The sequence below is a fragment of the Sorex fumeus genome, unplaced genomic scaffold (genome assembly GCF_029834395.1).
Source record: "Sorex fumeus unplaced genomic scaffold, SorFum_2.1 ptg000008l, whole genome shotgun sequence".
In the NCBI taxonomy this organism is placed as follows: domain Eukaryota; kingdom Metazoa; phylum Chordata; class Mammalia; order Eulipotyphla; family Soricidae; genus Sorex; species Sorex fumeus.
Genome location: NW_026606065.1, coordinates 9,542,137 through 9,558,016, shown reverse-complemented (window position 1 = coordinate 9,558,016; position 15,880 = coordinate 9,542,137). Strand labels below are relative to the sequence as shown.

General features: G+C 41.8%; 1 protein-coding gene across 1 annotated transcript; it reads right to left on the bottom strand.

The window, feature by feature from the left end:
• Positions 1–8,266: 8,266 nt before the first annotated feature.
• LOC130019228 (cytochrome c oxidase subunit 7A2, mitochondrial) lies at positions 8,267–15,133 on the bottom strand. Its single transcript, XM_056109860.1, has 4 exons — positions 15,038–15,133; positions 13,738–13,827; positions 10,335–10,419; positions 8,267–8,436 (listed from the first exon to the last, which is right to left on the bottom strand). The coding sequence occupies exons 1-4, from the start codon at positions 15,053–15,055 to the stop codon at positions 8,378–8,380; spliced, it is 252 nt and encodes an 83-aa protein (XP_055965835.1). The 5' UTR covers positions 15,056–15,133; the 3' UTR covers positions 8,267–8,377.
• Positions 15,134–15,880: the final 747 nt, after the last annotated feature.

Genomic DNA, 15,880 nt, shown 5'->3' with positions numbered 1-15,880 from the left:
ATAACAAAACTGAGTTTCTAATTCTGCGACTAAGATGAAAGTGCTTCCTGATATTTTCAGAAGTTTGTCTTCCTGTTTTGTGGGACTTATACTTGTTGCCTTGTTGTTATGCATATTTGTTTTTTGGAAACTGCATTTGTAAAGTATTGCAAGAAAGAGTTCTAAGAAAATGATAAACTCTGTCCAGGAAGGTTGATTTTATCCACACTAACCTTGGACAACTAGTTCACTCTTTTCGTGAATTCTTTCCCTAACAAAACAAGACACCATGTAGTTCTTTGAAATTGCTAACATCATTAAAAATATTCCTATGTATAAAAATGGTATCATACAAAATGACTTTAGTAGACCTTTAAAACACAGTGTAGTCTCTAGATTTGCCACATCCATGTCTTGGAGTATTTTACCAGCAGGATCCTACGTCTGATTTTCTGACATTCTATGGGGTAGATGTCAAATTCTAATTAAGAAGCACTTGAGGGGCTGGGGAGGTAGTACAGTGTAAGACACTGACTGCCTTTGCACGCAGCCAATCCAGATTTCAAAAGGAAAGCAGTTGTTGAGAATATCAGAAACATGCTAGAAAGCTGAGAAGAGATAAGATAGGAAATGAAATTGTGAAGTATGGTCTACCTCTTGTCCAAAAGGACAACCTGGCAGGCTGCTGAATGTGTCCTGCCCACACGGCAGAGTCTGGCAAACTCCCCGTGGCGTACCCAATATGCCAAATACCAGTAACAATGATGGGTCTCATTCTCCTAACCCTGAAAGAGCCTTGAATATGGCACTTTTGAAAATCTCAGGGCTAGGGCGAAGGAGACATTACTGGTGCCTGTTCGAGGCAATCAACGAACAACAGGATGATCGTGATCATAACTGTGTTCTGCCTCTTCAGTTTTCAGCTAATGCTTTTTCAAATTAGTCTGCTGATCCTGCCTGACTGAGCATCCTGAAACACTGTGGGAACCAAAATGTTGAGGATGGAGAGATAGTAAGGAGGGTAGGCACTTGCATGCAACCAACCCGGGTTTGAACTCTAGCACCGGATATGGTCCCCTAAACCCCATCAGGAGTGATTCTTGAGCACAGAGTCAGAAGTAACCTCTGAACATGACTGGGTGTGGCCCCACATCAAACCAAACCAACAAAAAAACCCCACTGAGGATCTTAAGAAATGAAGACAAGCTGAAGGCAGGAGCAGAGAACCATCAGCTTGATCTCCTACTCCGCAGGGGTATGGGCTGACACTAGAAGACAGAGGTTCTAAGACTTCTGACATAGTCTAACCAGCTTGGTTTTACCAACATTTGCATTTTCGAACTACTTAGGATAGGGCTGGAAAGTTATAGCACTTAAAGTAAGTAGCCGGCCTCAAAAAGTTGGCTCTCATTTCTCCAAGCCAAGGCCTGCATAAAATATTCTGATGGAGGGCCAGAGAGAGTACAGCGGGTAGGGCACTTGCCTTATAGGGACACTGGCCTTGATCATAAGAATTCCCTATGGTTCCCTTGAGCGCAGAGTGTAGAATCTATCAGTATCCCTGGGTGTGACCCAAAAACAAACCAAAAACCTTTTCAGACCTGAGGCACACTTCTCAAAAGGGCACAATCCATCTGTGTGATTTTTCGGCTTGGAGTGGGTCCAGCCAGTGCCAGGAGACTTCTGTCTCCCACCTGGTCCTATAGAGTAGGTTATGGAAAATAGGAATCCTTTAAAAAGTTTAAGTCCTTGGGGCTGGAGCAATAGCACAGTGGGTAGGGTGTTTGCCTTGCACGTCGCTGACCCGGGTTCGATTCCCAGTATCCCATATGGTCCCCTGAGCACCGCTAGGAGTAATTCCTGAGTGCAGAGTCAGGAGTAATCCCTGTGCATCACCGGGTGTGACCCAAAAAGAACAAAAACAAAAAAAGGTTTAAGTTTTTGTTCAGCATCCCTGCTTGTGTCCAAGATTTTAAAGATCTTTTCTCTCAGCTGTCCACCCTGTGACACAGCACTTCTAAGTCAGAAAGGTCTCTGGCACTGACCCCAAACATAACAACAATTACAGCATAACAAAATAGCAACTACATTAACAAAATCTCAGGATCCTTACAAGGATCCAATGACCTAAAATAGGAGGCAATGCTTTGTAGATAAAGTGCTATGAACTGAGCTCCTATTGCCTAATGGTGAATTCATTGCTTTTCAGATTTTTTTTGTTGTTATTTATTTTTGCCCTTCCTTGTTTGAGATTTTCTAGTTAACATCAAAATTTCAAGTTGTAATCTTATAAAAGTTTTCTCAACCATGAAGAACTGAATGCCCCCCTGGTATTATCAGGTATTATCAGGCCACGCACTGAAAGTTTAGGCCCAACTGGATTAATGCTGGGAGGAACCCCCAGCTCCGGAAACACGCCTTAGAAGCCAAAAAAATTAAATATTTCTTTTTAAAAAACGAGCTCAAGAAGGCCTGGGAGAGGGCCCAAATCGTGGAATATATGCTTTGCATACTAGAGGCCGGAGTTTGATCCCCATCACCACATGGTCCTGTCTACCCAGGATCATGGAGCACTGTCAAGTGTGGTCCTTAAGCACTAAGCCAACAGGGGTAGAACTCATGCCTCACATGTTTGAGACTCTAGGTTTGATTTTGGGCACTGAAATTTAAAAAAAAAAACATTTATTCAGAGGATTTCACAAAATGTTTATTCAATCAACAAATAGTCTATCTATAGTCAACTATCAAAGATAGTTTATCTTCTTGAAACTTAAAATTGGAGAAAATAGCAAATGCAAACATGCTTACTGTTGCATGAATGTGAAATCAGCACTATGGGAATTCAGGAAAAAAAAAGATGACTTATGTTATTTTCAAGTTAGGTTTACTGAACTCATTTAACTCTAGGAAGTGGGATGTTTCCTTTCTTTCACTGCACAATATTGCCCTCTTGTGGTGCCTTCTACTCTTCACAGAGCCTCTAAACTGCAACTGAGTACAGAAAGCCAAGTAGAAACACCCTAAACTCAGATTACCATCCTTTGTTTAGTTCCTGATAAACCTACCTACTCAAATTAACTTAAGCAAAATCATAAAGTTGAGATTGAGAGAGGACAGAGCACATGGTCTACACATGAGAGGCTCAAGTTCAATCCCTGGCATCACACAGACCCCAGAATACCAAGCTGGAAGCAGTTCCTAAGCTCCACGAATTGTGGTCCAAAAACCAAAAGGAAAAATAAGAGGAAAGATATTGATCAATAGATTGCAGTTAACTCTAAGTACTGGCATGGATGTTGACATCAACAATAACTACAGCCAGAAGCCAGGATACCTCTAAGTTTGACTTCAATCAATCCTCACGAGTTGACTTCATTCAGGAAAAAAGAAAGAAAGAAAGAAAGAAAGAAAGAAAGAAAGAAAGAAAGAAAGAAAGAAAGAAAGACAGACAGACCTAGGTAGCTCAAGATTGTTCGTTACTGTGATGTGATGTGATGTGATGTGATGTGATGTGATGTGATGTGATGTGATGTGATGTGATGTGATGTAGCTCAGTAGTAGAGCACTTGCATCATGTGTATGAGGTATTGGGTTTGATCCTCAGCACATGTGCACACACACAGACACACACAGTAAGTTGCAACCCAAACTGTAGTCCGCTTCTTGGCCACCCCAAATCAAGGTATGATCAAGCTCTGGTCAAAGAGACAAGAATCTGGTCAAAGAGACAAGAATATGGGAATTTTATAACTCTGAAGAAAGCTCACGCTCTTATCATGGGATCTTTCACCAATCAACATTACTGAAGAGGGAAAAACAGCTGGAGCTGTTGTGCCATCTTAGCCGTCTTATGAGAGTGGAGGCCAAATATAGCAGAGCAGGCACAAGGGCATGGAACCACAGAGAACCTGCCGTACCATCTCGAACAAGTTCCTCATCCCTGCATTGTGTCAAGATGATGGAAATATAAGATGAAGACAGCTGACCTCAAACAAACATTATTAACAACACAGTTTATTCGGGAATGTTGAAAACATAGTCTGGATAGTATTCTCCTGGGGAAACACACGTACTTTCCAGGACAAAAACAACACACATTCTACAGCTTCTAGAGGAAGGCATTGCTGGGTAGTAGGGATTGCCTTCCTTCTGCCAGAGATTGGAAGCACCAACTTTCTATCAGAGATGCAAGGCACGATGTTCCCATAATTTGCCAACTCTGTGTGTGTGTGTGTGTGTGTGTGTGTGAGAGAGAGAGAGAGAGAGAGAGAGAGAGAGAGAGAGAGAGAGAGAGAAAATCTTCCAGTCCAGTGTCCTTACTTCATTTAAATTGGGTTCCTGTATAATTCTCACAAAATGGAGTTCACTCAGAGCTCAGGGGTTCCTCCTGGCTCATGCACTCAGGAATTGCTCCTGGCGGTGCTCGGGGGACCATATGGGGTGCTGGGAATCGAACCTGTGTCGGTCATGTTGGCTGCGTGCAAGGCAAACGCCCTACCTGCTGTGCTATCACTCCAGCCCCTGGTAGTATGTTTTGATACGAGGGAACTCTGCCTTTCTTGGCCCTGAGCAAAGTTGGAAGTAGCACCTGCACACCTTCCCCCAAAACACACTTTCAGCCCTCTAAAAATTTCAAATATAAAATTTTGTATTTTTATGCAAGTGGAAATCAGTATAGCATAAGCAATCACATAGGTAATTGAGTCAGATCCGACTTCAGGACTCGATTACCATGGGTAGCCAATTTTGCTAATCCTGCATCTTCACTTGTATTACACTTAGCGATTATGAGGCATGTAAAGCACAAAGTGGTGTTTTTTTTTTTAAATGGAACATTTTATTTGGAGGATTTTAAGGGAAGGAGAGAGAGAAAATGAGAGAGAATAACACGCTCAAGAGAACACAGGCTTCTCCGAAGGCGGGGAGAGCCCCTACGCACATCCCAGCATTAGGTACGGAAGCATGAAAGTTCACATCTCAGAAGGGGAGATTAGAGCAACACATATGCTTGGGCACCATGGGGACACAAGCAGCACGTGGGACTGGGCAGCACATGCGCCAAACACAAAGTGGTTTTTGACACAAGTGTGTAATAAGTGTTTGACCGTATGGACAAATAAGAGTCTGTAATGCATTTTTATTTGTATAGCTTTTAACCTACTAACCTTAACAAAGTTCTCTTCCAGCCAATATTTAAACAAAAACATGGTAAGAATTTTTAAAAGACCATAAATTTTTAAAAAATCATAAAGCTGCATTTAAATCTGGTACTTAAATCTGGTATTTAAATCTTTTAAATAGGTTATTTTTCTTTTGTCCAAGCTTTAGTTTCTGCATTTGTAAATACAGAACACTGAGAAAAGCTGGACTAGAAATGCAGTTTTAAAAACAGTACTAATCTTAACATGGGCTGGAGCGATAGCACAGCGGGTAGGGCGTTTGCCTTGCACGCGGCCGACCCGGGTTTGATTCTTCCGCCCCTCTTGGAGAGCCTGGCAAGCTACCGAGAGTATTTTGCCCGCACGGCAAAGTCTGGCAAGCTACCCATGATGCATTCGATATGCAAAACACAGTAACAACAAGTCTTACGATGGAGACGTTACTGGGCCCGCTTGAGCAAATCGAACAACAGGAGGACAGTGACAGTGACAGTGACTAATCTTAAGAAAATTTCATTTAAACATACCTCCCATGGAATGCTATCTTATTCAACTCCGATGGAAAACGGTATGGAGGGTACTCAGTAAACTTAGCATTGAGCTCCCATATAACCCAGCAATCCCACTTTTGGGTATCTATCCCCAGGAGAGAAAAACATTCATTCAGAAGAATGTATGTACACCATTATTCATTGCAGCACTCAGTACAATAGTTCAAAGTTAAAATCAACCTAGACGTCCATGGTATTGGAATACTACATACACAGCTATTAAGAATGATAAAATCATGTGACTCGTGGCAACATGAATGGATCTGGAAAACATTAAACAAAGTAAGCCTGAAAGATAAACCTGGGTAAGCCTGAAAGATAAACCTGGGTGATAACATTCATATGTGATATTTAGAATAACAAAATGAGGGAATACAATGTTTTAAAGGAGAATGGCCCCATCAGCCTTGGTTCCAAAGTGTAGGGAGAAGGAGAGTGGAGGGAAAAGGAATAAAGACAGAAACGAAAGGGGCTGACAGGGAAGCCAGGTATAGAAGTGGTGCTAAGAAATGACAGAGGTGGGGCTGGAGCAATAGCACAGCGGGTAGGGAATTTGCCTTGCACGCGGCCGACCCAGGTTCGATTCCCAGGACCCCATATGGTCCCCTGACACCGCCAGGAGTGATTCCTGAGTGCAGAGCCAGGAGTAACCCTTGAGCATCGCCTGGTATTGAACCCCCTTCTGCATCCCCGCAAAAATGATAGAGCCAAATATCCAGAGTCAACACTTAAAGAGATGTAGATTTTTAACCACTTTGAAAGGTGACTGACAAGAGGGCAAGCAGCAGGACTGGAGGTAGAGGTGACGGGAGGGAACCTGGGAGCATTGATGGACGGAAGTTGACACTGGTGGTGGGATTAATGCTGCAATACTGTATGTCTAAGACTGAGCTATGAATAAATTTGTAAATCAGTGCTCTAAGGGAAAGTGGAAAACATACCCCCGTGAATGTTACAACTTTATGAAAATCCTGCTTAGTTACTTAGTAACAGACACTATTCACAAAAGCATAATACTGTATGGTAAATAAAAAAAAAAGGAAAACCGGTTGCTGTTTCCTGGAGGACAAATTTAATTCTTACTGTCCCTTAGACTTTTGCTTAATCTCTGCTCTCCAGCAATAACAGCATCAGAACTTTATTAAATGGACAAGTGTGGAAGAAAAAAATCTTTCTCCTAGCTGGTCTTCCTTCCCAGATGCCCCATCCCCCTAACAAAGAAAAATTTTAGAGGAGGGGCATGTATTTAATCTTGTGATTTACATTTTTTTTTAAAAAAAATCTTTTGGGGACTAGACCACATCCAGTTAAGAGGTAACTCCTGGAAGTGCTTGTGAGACCATACCTTTTATATAATCATTCCAGGTTCAATATAAGTATTTTAAAAATCTCACTAGATTTACACCAGAAATTGCAACTCTTACCATACTGATGAAGGTAGCAGAGATTGAGCTGTTTTTCTCTACTGAAAGAATTTTAACTTTCACACACATGGAGATGTGAAAGCAGTCAAGTCACATTCCTTAGTTCTTTGTAAAATGCTGATGCAATAACCTTAAAATGATCAGCAGTCGCACTTTCCGCTCTAGACCACTGAACTTGATCAGATTTGTCCAATTTGAGAACTCAGCAATTTGAAGAGTTTAACACTCACTCTAAATCAAAAGTAATGTTCTGTTGATGTTAGCAAAAAACATTAGGCATCAGAGATTAGGCATTCTTCTAATTAATGACAGATTAAATATAGGTGCCTTCCAATGTTCAAGATTCAAGGATGAAACTTCTTTGAGGACCTTTAAGATAGCAATGTACCCTAAATCGAAATGTATGGATGAGCGTCTGTTTGGCTATTTCAGATTTCACTTTTTCTAAATAGGCTTTTTTTCTTAATTTTATCCAGAAATTAAGTTTATAAAACCCTCATAGACAGCCTCTAGAGTTGATGCCACTAGATTTTAATCTTTCAAAGGTTACAAATACACACTTTTCAGAAGACTTGCCAAAGTTTAAGCCACGCCCCCCCAAAAAACTCTTAGATATGAAGTATGCACCTTCAGTTATACTCATATTACGAATTAAAAAAACCCATTCTGATGCGAAACATACAAATACTGGATTATTTCACAACCATTCTAATAAATCATAAGCTGAGAATACAACCAATATTCACATATTCACACAACTTAGGGGAAAAAAGGAACTGAATTCCATTAGCCAAAAATAATCTGACTTTAGGCTTTGTTACTGTTCTCACGGTGATTCAACAAATAAATAAAAATATATTAATTAAAAAAATAATACTCTGGCTTCACTAATCCCTATTTCCAGCATGTATTAGGTAGAGTATAGCAGACAATGGAGTGTTCAGATAAGCGGAGTGAAAGACACGATTCCAAATGTTAATTAGTATTTGACATTAGCCACAGTTCTGACCTACTAAAAATAAAAATATATTAAACAAATAGTACTTTATACAACCTGAATAACAAAATTATATTTGCTTCTTGCCTAAAACATAAAAGGTTACTCAAAAAATTATTGGTATAAGATATGCTAAAGTGATAAAATTAGACAAAGCATGGTAAAGACTGCTTTATTGGTGGCAATTAAGTACAAGTCAATAAATATTGATCCCCAAAGAATTCAGATTAATGGTCCATTTATCAATTGTGGAATAACAAATTGAAGTCAATCCTGCTTCTTGGGAAATGAAGCCATAACCAGCTGATATATGGCATATGCTGTTCCTGAAAAATAAAATAAAAGCACTTACAACAAATTCAGAGATGAATGTCTAAATTAATAGTCAAAAAGTTCTCAGATAAAAGAATGGTTGACATTTTATGTTTATACAAACATAAAAAATATTTTCATAGGTATCAGGCAAAATTCAAAACACATATGAAGTTAATTCTGTTTAGCTTTAACATTAGTTTCCAAAGAAAACATTAAACATGGCCAAATAATGTATTTGTCAAATTAAAAATGATAAAATCTTTTCCAGATTAAAACACATATAAATTATTTCGATATTAATTTGAGAACGCTTGAGAAATGCTAACTCTGCCCCCAAAAGAGGCTAAAATACACAAGTGAGTCCTTGAAATATTTTATCTATGTAAAGCAAGCATATACTTTTAAAATGATCAAATTTTATGTACTAACATGTAGGATTTTTTGGGGGGAAGTGGGTGACTTGTATGGGCTACACCCTGCTATGCTCACAATTCTCTCATGGTAATGCTTAGAAAACAAGCCATCTCTCTGACCGACCCTATATAAATTTATTTTTAAACTAACTAGCAGAATGTCTAAAAAACAGTCACAGTGGAGTGGGGGCCAAGGCTGTGGCTCAAGTGTTAGAACACATGTTTTGAAGGTAGGTGCAAGTCCCGGGATCAGTGATCCTGATCCTAGTTCTGGATCACATCACAAGGAGTGACCATCACAATTTAAAAAAAAAAAAAAAACCCTCAAAAAATAATGGCATTGGTTAAAGAAAATTTATTTTGCCAAAGTCACTATCCAGTGGTTGTCTAGTTTGAGTCCGTAAGCTCAAAAGTTATCTACTGTGAACAGGGAAACTTACAAATTAAGTTCCAAATAAGAGTGCAGCCTTTTCAAACAAAAGCATTCTCATTAACAATTTACTCATCTCCAAAATAAGAATACATTACAAACGTAACACAAGGATTATAGAAACTTGTGTGTATGGTATGCCAGTACAATAAGTATCCGGTAGTCATTCAAATCTAGATTCCTTTCCTCCACTACAGATTTTGAACACCACAATTTTGAACTCTGCTTATAGTGGACACTTATGAGTATTACACTAATAGTGCTGAACAATGAATGAGCCTAGAAAACAAAAATCACAGCACTTGCAATCTACGTACTTTATGCACAGGTTTTGTTTCTGCAACAAAAATAAATATGTAAAAAAAAAAAAGGTAAGCATGCATCTAGATGTTTAATATACTATAGATCACAGTCAAAATGTTTAAGAACTTGTGTGATATGAGATGGGGCAAAAATGAAGGCCTTTGATTCCGCCGAAGGTTTCTAGGGCAGCAGTGGCATAAAGGCTCTGAAAGCCACCTTTATTCCAAGATAATTATGAAACTTTGCTGATTATTTTTAAAAACATTATTATGTTCTTACACAACACACAGGACCACCTTGAATCCTTACTGAAAGTACTAAGAGTTTCGATTCTGGTGACAGCCCTGTGTTAAAACGTTAGTATAGACTAGGGCCACAGACAGTGAAAGAACCAAAAGACAGGTTCAATCTCTGGTGCCACAAATGGTCCCCTGAGCATGTCAAAAGCAATTCCTGAGCTGAGAGGCAGGAATAAGCCCTGAGCACTGCCAGGAATACAGGCCCCTCACCCTCTCATTCCTCATCTCCATCTCCATAACCCCAACTCCCTTCAAAAATTCACTAGCCCAGGGACCTGGAGGAAGTGCCTGCCTTGCAAGCATCGGTAACACGTCCAAACCCACCCACTATCCTGTACTGTAGCCCCCCATTATTTCCTTCAGCACTGCCAAGAGTAACTCCCCCAATACTAGTATAGTGAAATTAATGCAGTTGTTAGTTACTTTCTCTGTTAAATCTTTATAAATCAAGCATGCTGTCTTACCACCAACTGTAAGAATCATAGTGGCCCTATACAGGAGGGCATCAGACACCCCACCCTTCAGATGCACTGGAATTCCATTATCCTCCTAGGTTAAAGAAAAAATAATAAGTCATGTGTTTCCAAATTAGTTCTAAAGATTAATTTATTCACATAAGAATACGTGACTCCTTAAGTCTCCAGAATAAAAACATTTTAAAAACCAAATTTAAAAAGATCTACCATTTTCCTGATTCTTACTTCTTTTGAAATAAGCTGAAACACTCCATGTCTGAAACTCAGTATTATGCACTGGAATTATGATTTGATTATTACGATTATTATGAGCAGCTTTGTAAATCACAGTGATAAAAATTAAAATTAAGAGAAGAATCCCTAGAAGTTAATTTGATATCCAATAATGATGTGCTTTCAAAACAAATCCTCAAATTGTGAAAAATATACTCATTGTGTTCATCAATTTATTAAAAATAAATCAGTAATATATCTGTCACACTCTATATTTAGTCACAAGGTAGGTTCCCTCTCCGCTCCCCCGAAAAGGTGGGCTGGTGAGATAGGATAGCTGGTAAGGCACTTGCTTTCAATTTGTCACGTGCCTGTTTGTAATCACAATTAACCTTTTTTAATGAGGGAGGCAGGTGTTACCCATACACAGATGTGGCTCAGGAGCGAGTGGGAGCTCATTGCTCAGGAGTCTCCTTGGTGGTGCTTAAGAGTACCTGGATCGGATATACAAGACACTAGTATAATTGTACAAGATAAAAACTTCCAAACCCATCAAAAATGGGAGAAGAAATGAAGAGAAGTTTCCTCAAAAAAGAAATGCAAATGGCAAAAAGGAACATGAAAAAATGCTCCACTTCGCTAATCATCAGGGAGATGCAAATCAAAACAACAATGAGATATCATCTCACACCACAGAGACTGGCACACATTCAAAAGAACAAAAGCAACCTGTGCTGGTGTGGATGTGGGGAAAAAGGGATGCTCTTTCACTGTTGGTGGGAATGCCCACTAGTTCAGCACTTCTGGAAAACAACACAGACAGCCCTTCAAAAACTAGAAATTGAGCTTCCATATGACCCTGCAACACCACTTCTGGAAATATATCCTGAGGATGCAAAAAAGCACAGTAGAAATGACATCTGTACCTATATGTTCATTGCAGCACTGTTCACAATAGCCAAAATCTGGAAACAACCCAAGTGCCCTAGAACAAATGACTGGTTAAAGAAACTTTGATACATCTACACAATGGAATACTATGCAGCTGTCAGGAGAGATGAAGTAATGAACTTTGCTTATAAATGGATAGACATGGAGGGTATCATGCTAAGTGAAATGAGTCAGAAAGAGATAGACAGACACAGAAGGACTGCACTCATTTGTGGAGTATAAAACAAAAAAACATGAGGCTGACACCTAAGGATAATAGAGATATGAGAAGATAGATTGCTCCATAACTGGAAGCCTGCCTCATGAGCAAAGGGGAGAAGGCAGCTGGAATAGAGAAGGGATCACTAAGGAAAAAAGATGGCTGGAGGGATAGTTCGGGATGGGAGATGTGTGCAGAAAGTAGATAAAGGACCAAACATGATAACCTTTCAGTGTCTGTATTGCAAACCATAATACCCAAAAGTAGAGAGAGATTACGGGGAATCATGTCTGCCATGGAGGCAGGGGGAGGGTGGGAAAAGGGGGGTGTACCGGGGATATTGGTGGTGGGGAATGTGCACTGGCGGAGGGATGGGTGTTTGATCATTGTGTGATTGTGACCCAAACATGAAAGCTTGTAACTATCTCACGGTGATCCAATAAAATTAAAAAAAAAAAGTACCTGGATCAAACCTGGGCCCCTTGTATACAATACATATGCTAAGCCTGTCCAATTATCTAACTAACCCTTAAATTAAAATAATTTATACCCCCGAGAATCTTGCAGTACTCCTTCTTTACAGCTTCTAGGCTTTGTGAAAGGTTTTTACTTCCCAAATTCTAAGATTCTAGTATATTCCCATGATGATCATGGTTAATTTTGTATGTATGATTCAAAATTATGGAGGGAAGATCTTTTATTTTTTTGAGCTACACAATATTTTATCAGATGTGGGGGAAAAAAGAGGAAAATATTCTATAATTTTGTCACCACAATTTAACAAATACCTTAAAACTTTTTGCTTTCTAACCATATGTATATTTTATATGCTCTGTGTCACACAATGGTAAATTCTTTTTTGTTTATATTTTATTTAGTTACTTTTTAAAAACTTTTTAATTGAATCACTGTGAGACAGTCCATTACAAAGCTGTTCATGTCTGGAATTTCAGTCATACAGTATTCCAATACCCATCCCTCCACCAGCGTACATTTCCCACCACCAATAACCCCAGTTTCTCTTGCTCCACCCCCCCTCCCTGAGCTTACCTCTATGGTAGGCACTCCTTCCCTCCTTCCCTCCCTCCCTCCCTCCCTCCCTCCCTCCCTCCCCCCCCAATCCTTCCTCCCTCCACCACCCCCGCCCCAGCCCCATTGTGGTTTGCAATATGGATACTGAAAGGTTATCAAAATACCCCTTGCCTACTTCTACGCCTCGGGTATTGTCCGCATGATCATTCCCAACTTCTGTTGTCACACTGGGCTCTTCTCCATCTCACCTACCCTCAGCCCCCCACACACTTGTGGTTAGTTCCAACCACTGAGCAGTTGAAGGGCAGCTCTTAACATTCCAACCACAGCCCACCAAGGGCCACTATGTGAGGGAATATGCTAATTGGATTACTGCAGGATCACTCACAGAGACAGTAAATGTCACATTATCTACATGAAGAAAATGAACACAATTAAATTACGTGTAATTCTTCTTACAATAAAATAGGGATGGGGCAGGTATGCTCCTTATTTACTTCTACTGCTTCTGAGACACTGAGAATATTTTTAAAATCCTATACTGTCTGAAAAAGAATTTACATGGATAATTTACCTTTTAATATTTTATAAAGGAGGGATCTAGCTTTACTTTTCCTTCAAACAGTCAGGTTTCCTAGTATGAACTTACTGGACCCTTCCCCACTGATATGAGAGCAGTTTTAACACATACTGTTTCTAGTTTTATGTTTTTCTGGGTCATTTTTATGATGCATTTGTATACTCCTGTCCAGTCATCCCAGAATGCTAAACTAATGTTCCAATGTCTAAAATACAGCCATCCCAGTTCCTTTCCTCTGCCCGCTGAAGGGTCTCTTGGACACGGCCAAGTACTCATTCAGCTATCCACAGCTTCTCATTTTTCTTTTGCCAATGCACCACGACTAACCACCGGAATCTCGACATGCAGCCACTTTGCTACACTTTTGGGGTAATCCGACCATTATTGCTAAACAACCGATGAAACAGACTTCATACCTGGAATAGCTTTTGTTTCTCCGGAACCTTATTTTCAAACTGCCTGCGGGAAGCAGTACTTATGGTCCTCTGGGCAATCTGGCGAAGAGCCTGAAACGGAATACCCGTCATATCCGTGAAACACTGAAGAACTTAAAAGACCACCACCGTTGAGGACAGAAGCAACAACACCGAGGATAAGGCGCTGGCTTCACAGGCAGCTGACTGCTGGGTGTGGTCCAAAGGCCAAAACATAAACAAAACTCCCAGGCAGGCGACGCTACAGCGTTAGGTCATTTGCCGGGCATGTGTCCTCCCAGGGTTCGAATCCCCCATCTCCTCCCCCCTCCCCCACCCCCCACGCCCGGGCATCCCAGGTGGTCCCTGAGCACCGCCAAGGAGCAAATCCTGACTGCAGAGCCAGGACTAAATAACCTCTGAGCATCAATGGGTGCGACCCAAAAAGCAAAGCAACCAACCCATCCCCAAAACAAAAGACACCCCACATGACATGAACGAAAAGCCCGATTGGATTCAAACCCTAGGGAAGGCAACACGAACTGGCCTTGATGACCCTTTCCTCCTACCTTAATCTTACGCCAGGCTATGGATTGTAGATCGCTTTTTCTCCCTCCCCGCCCCCACCCCAGCAGAGAAACGTGCGCTGCAGAGCGGGGCATTAGACAAGGTGTGACTTCAATAAAGAAAACGGGGGAAATACCTAACTATTCCTAAGTAGGGGGGAAAAATAAACAATAAAACGAATCCCGACAAACCACGTTAACAATTATCCGACTGGGGGCTGGAGCGATAGCATAGCGGGGAGGGCGTTTGCCTTGCACGCGGCCGACCCGGGTTCGATTCCCAGCACCCCATAGGGTCCCCTGAGCACCGCCAGGGGTGACTCCTGAGTGCATGAACCAGGAGTAACCCCTGTGCATCGCCGGGTGTGACCCAAAAAGCAAAAAAAAAAAAAACCCCACAATTTTCCAACTGCCCGGTGAGCTCCGCCCGGGAAAACGCAAACCACCGACAATGATTTGCGAACCCAGAATAATTTTTTTAAAAAAATAGCCCTTCCGAACCTTTTGGTCTCCCGCGCATCAAAGCTTACTGACAGCCTCAACGACCACCAAGAGTTTAGGACGGACGACCGAGACGCCCCCAGTCCCACCCCTCACCCAGCGCAGCCGGGAGCCCGCGCCGCGGAGGGGAGGAGGCCGGCCAAGGTGACGTCCCGAGAAAGGGTGGTCCCGCGTGGCCCCTCAGCCGCCCATCCTCCCGCTCCACGCTCACAGACACAGTCCCACAACCCCCTCACCATCAGATTCCGCAGCATCTTGACGCAGTGAATGGCCGCCAACCGTGACCACCGGACAGCTAGCACGAAGACCCGCCCACCGGAACCGGAACTACCTTCGACTTCCTGCGCAGGCGGGCGCTGGCCGACGTCAGCGATCCCGGGCCACGACGGGGGGCGGGCTCTCCTGACCATAGAGAGCGGAACACGAACCAAGAGCGGCCGCCGCCCGGTTGTGGCCCCTCTACCCCGCAGGCACGTCTCTCCCTTGCTCGGGATTCGGACCTGTTGGGGTTCATTCGTGCCCGCTGGTCCTCGAGGCCCAGCAGTTATTCGGGAGAGGCGTGATTTGCACCCTACTCATCAGCAGCTCTTCCGCAGGCCCTGAAACTGCGGTGCGGAAGCTCTCTGTTCATCTGAAAACGTTTTTGTCCATAGGAAAATGCTGAAAAAAAGAGGGGAATTTGTTTTTGCGATCCTTTTTTTTTTAAAAAAGTTGATGTTTTAATTGAATCACCGTGTAATAGTTACAAAGCTGCTCATGATCACGATCAATAATACAACACCCATCACTCCACCAGTGTCAGTTTCCCACCACGAATGACCCCCGTTTCCCTACCCTGCAAACCAGTAGGTCTCTATGCTATGCAGTCTCCTCTCTCCATTCCTCTCTCTTTGTCTGTCTCTCCCCCACACCCCGCCCTCCTACCCCAGGGGAATTTTTTTAAGTGGCCGACTAAAAAAAAAAAAATGGTAAAACCTAGAAACACACTGACCACTTTCCATGGCTGGTGGTGAACACCGCAACAATGGACAAGTAGGCTGTCACAGGTTGCATCACCTTTGCTTAAGCAATGCTGCTTG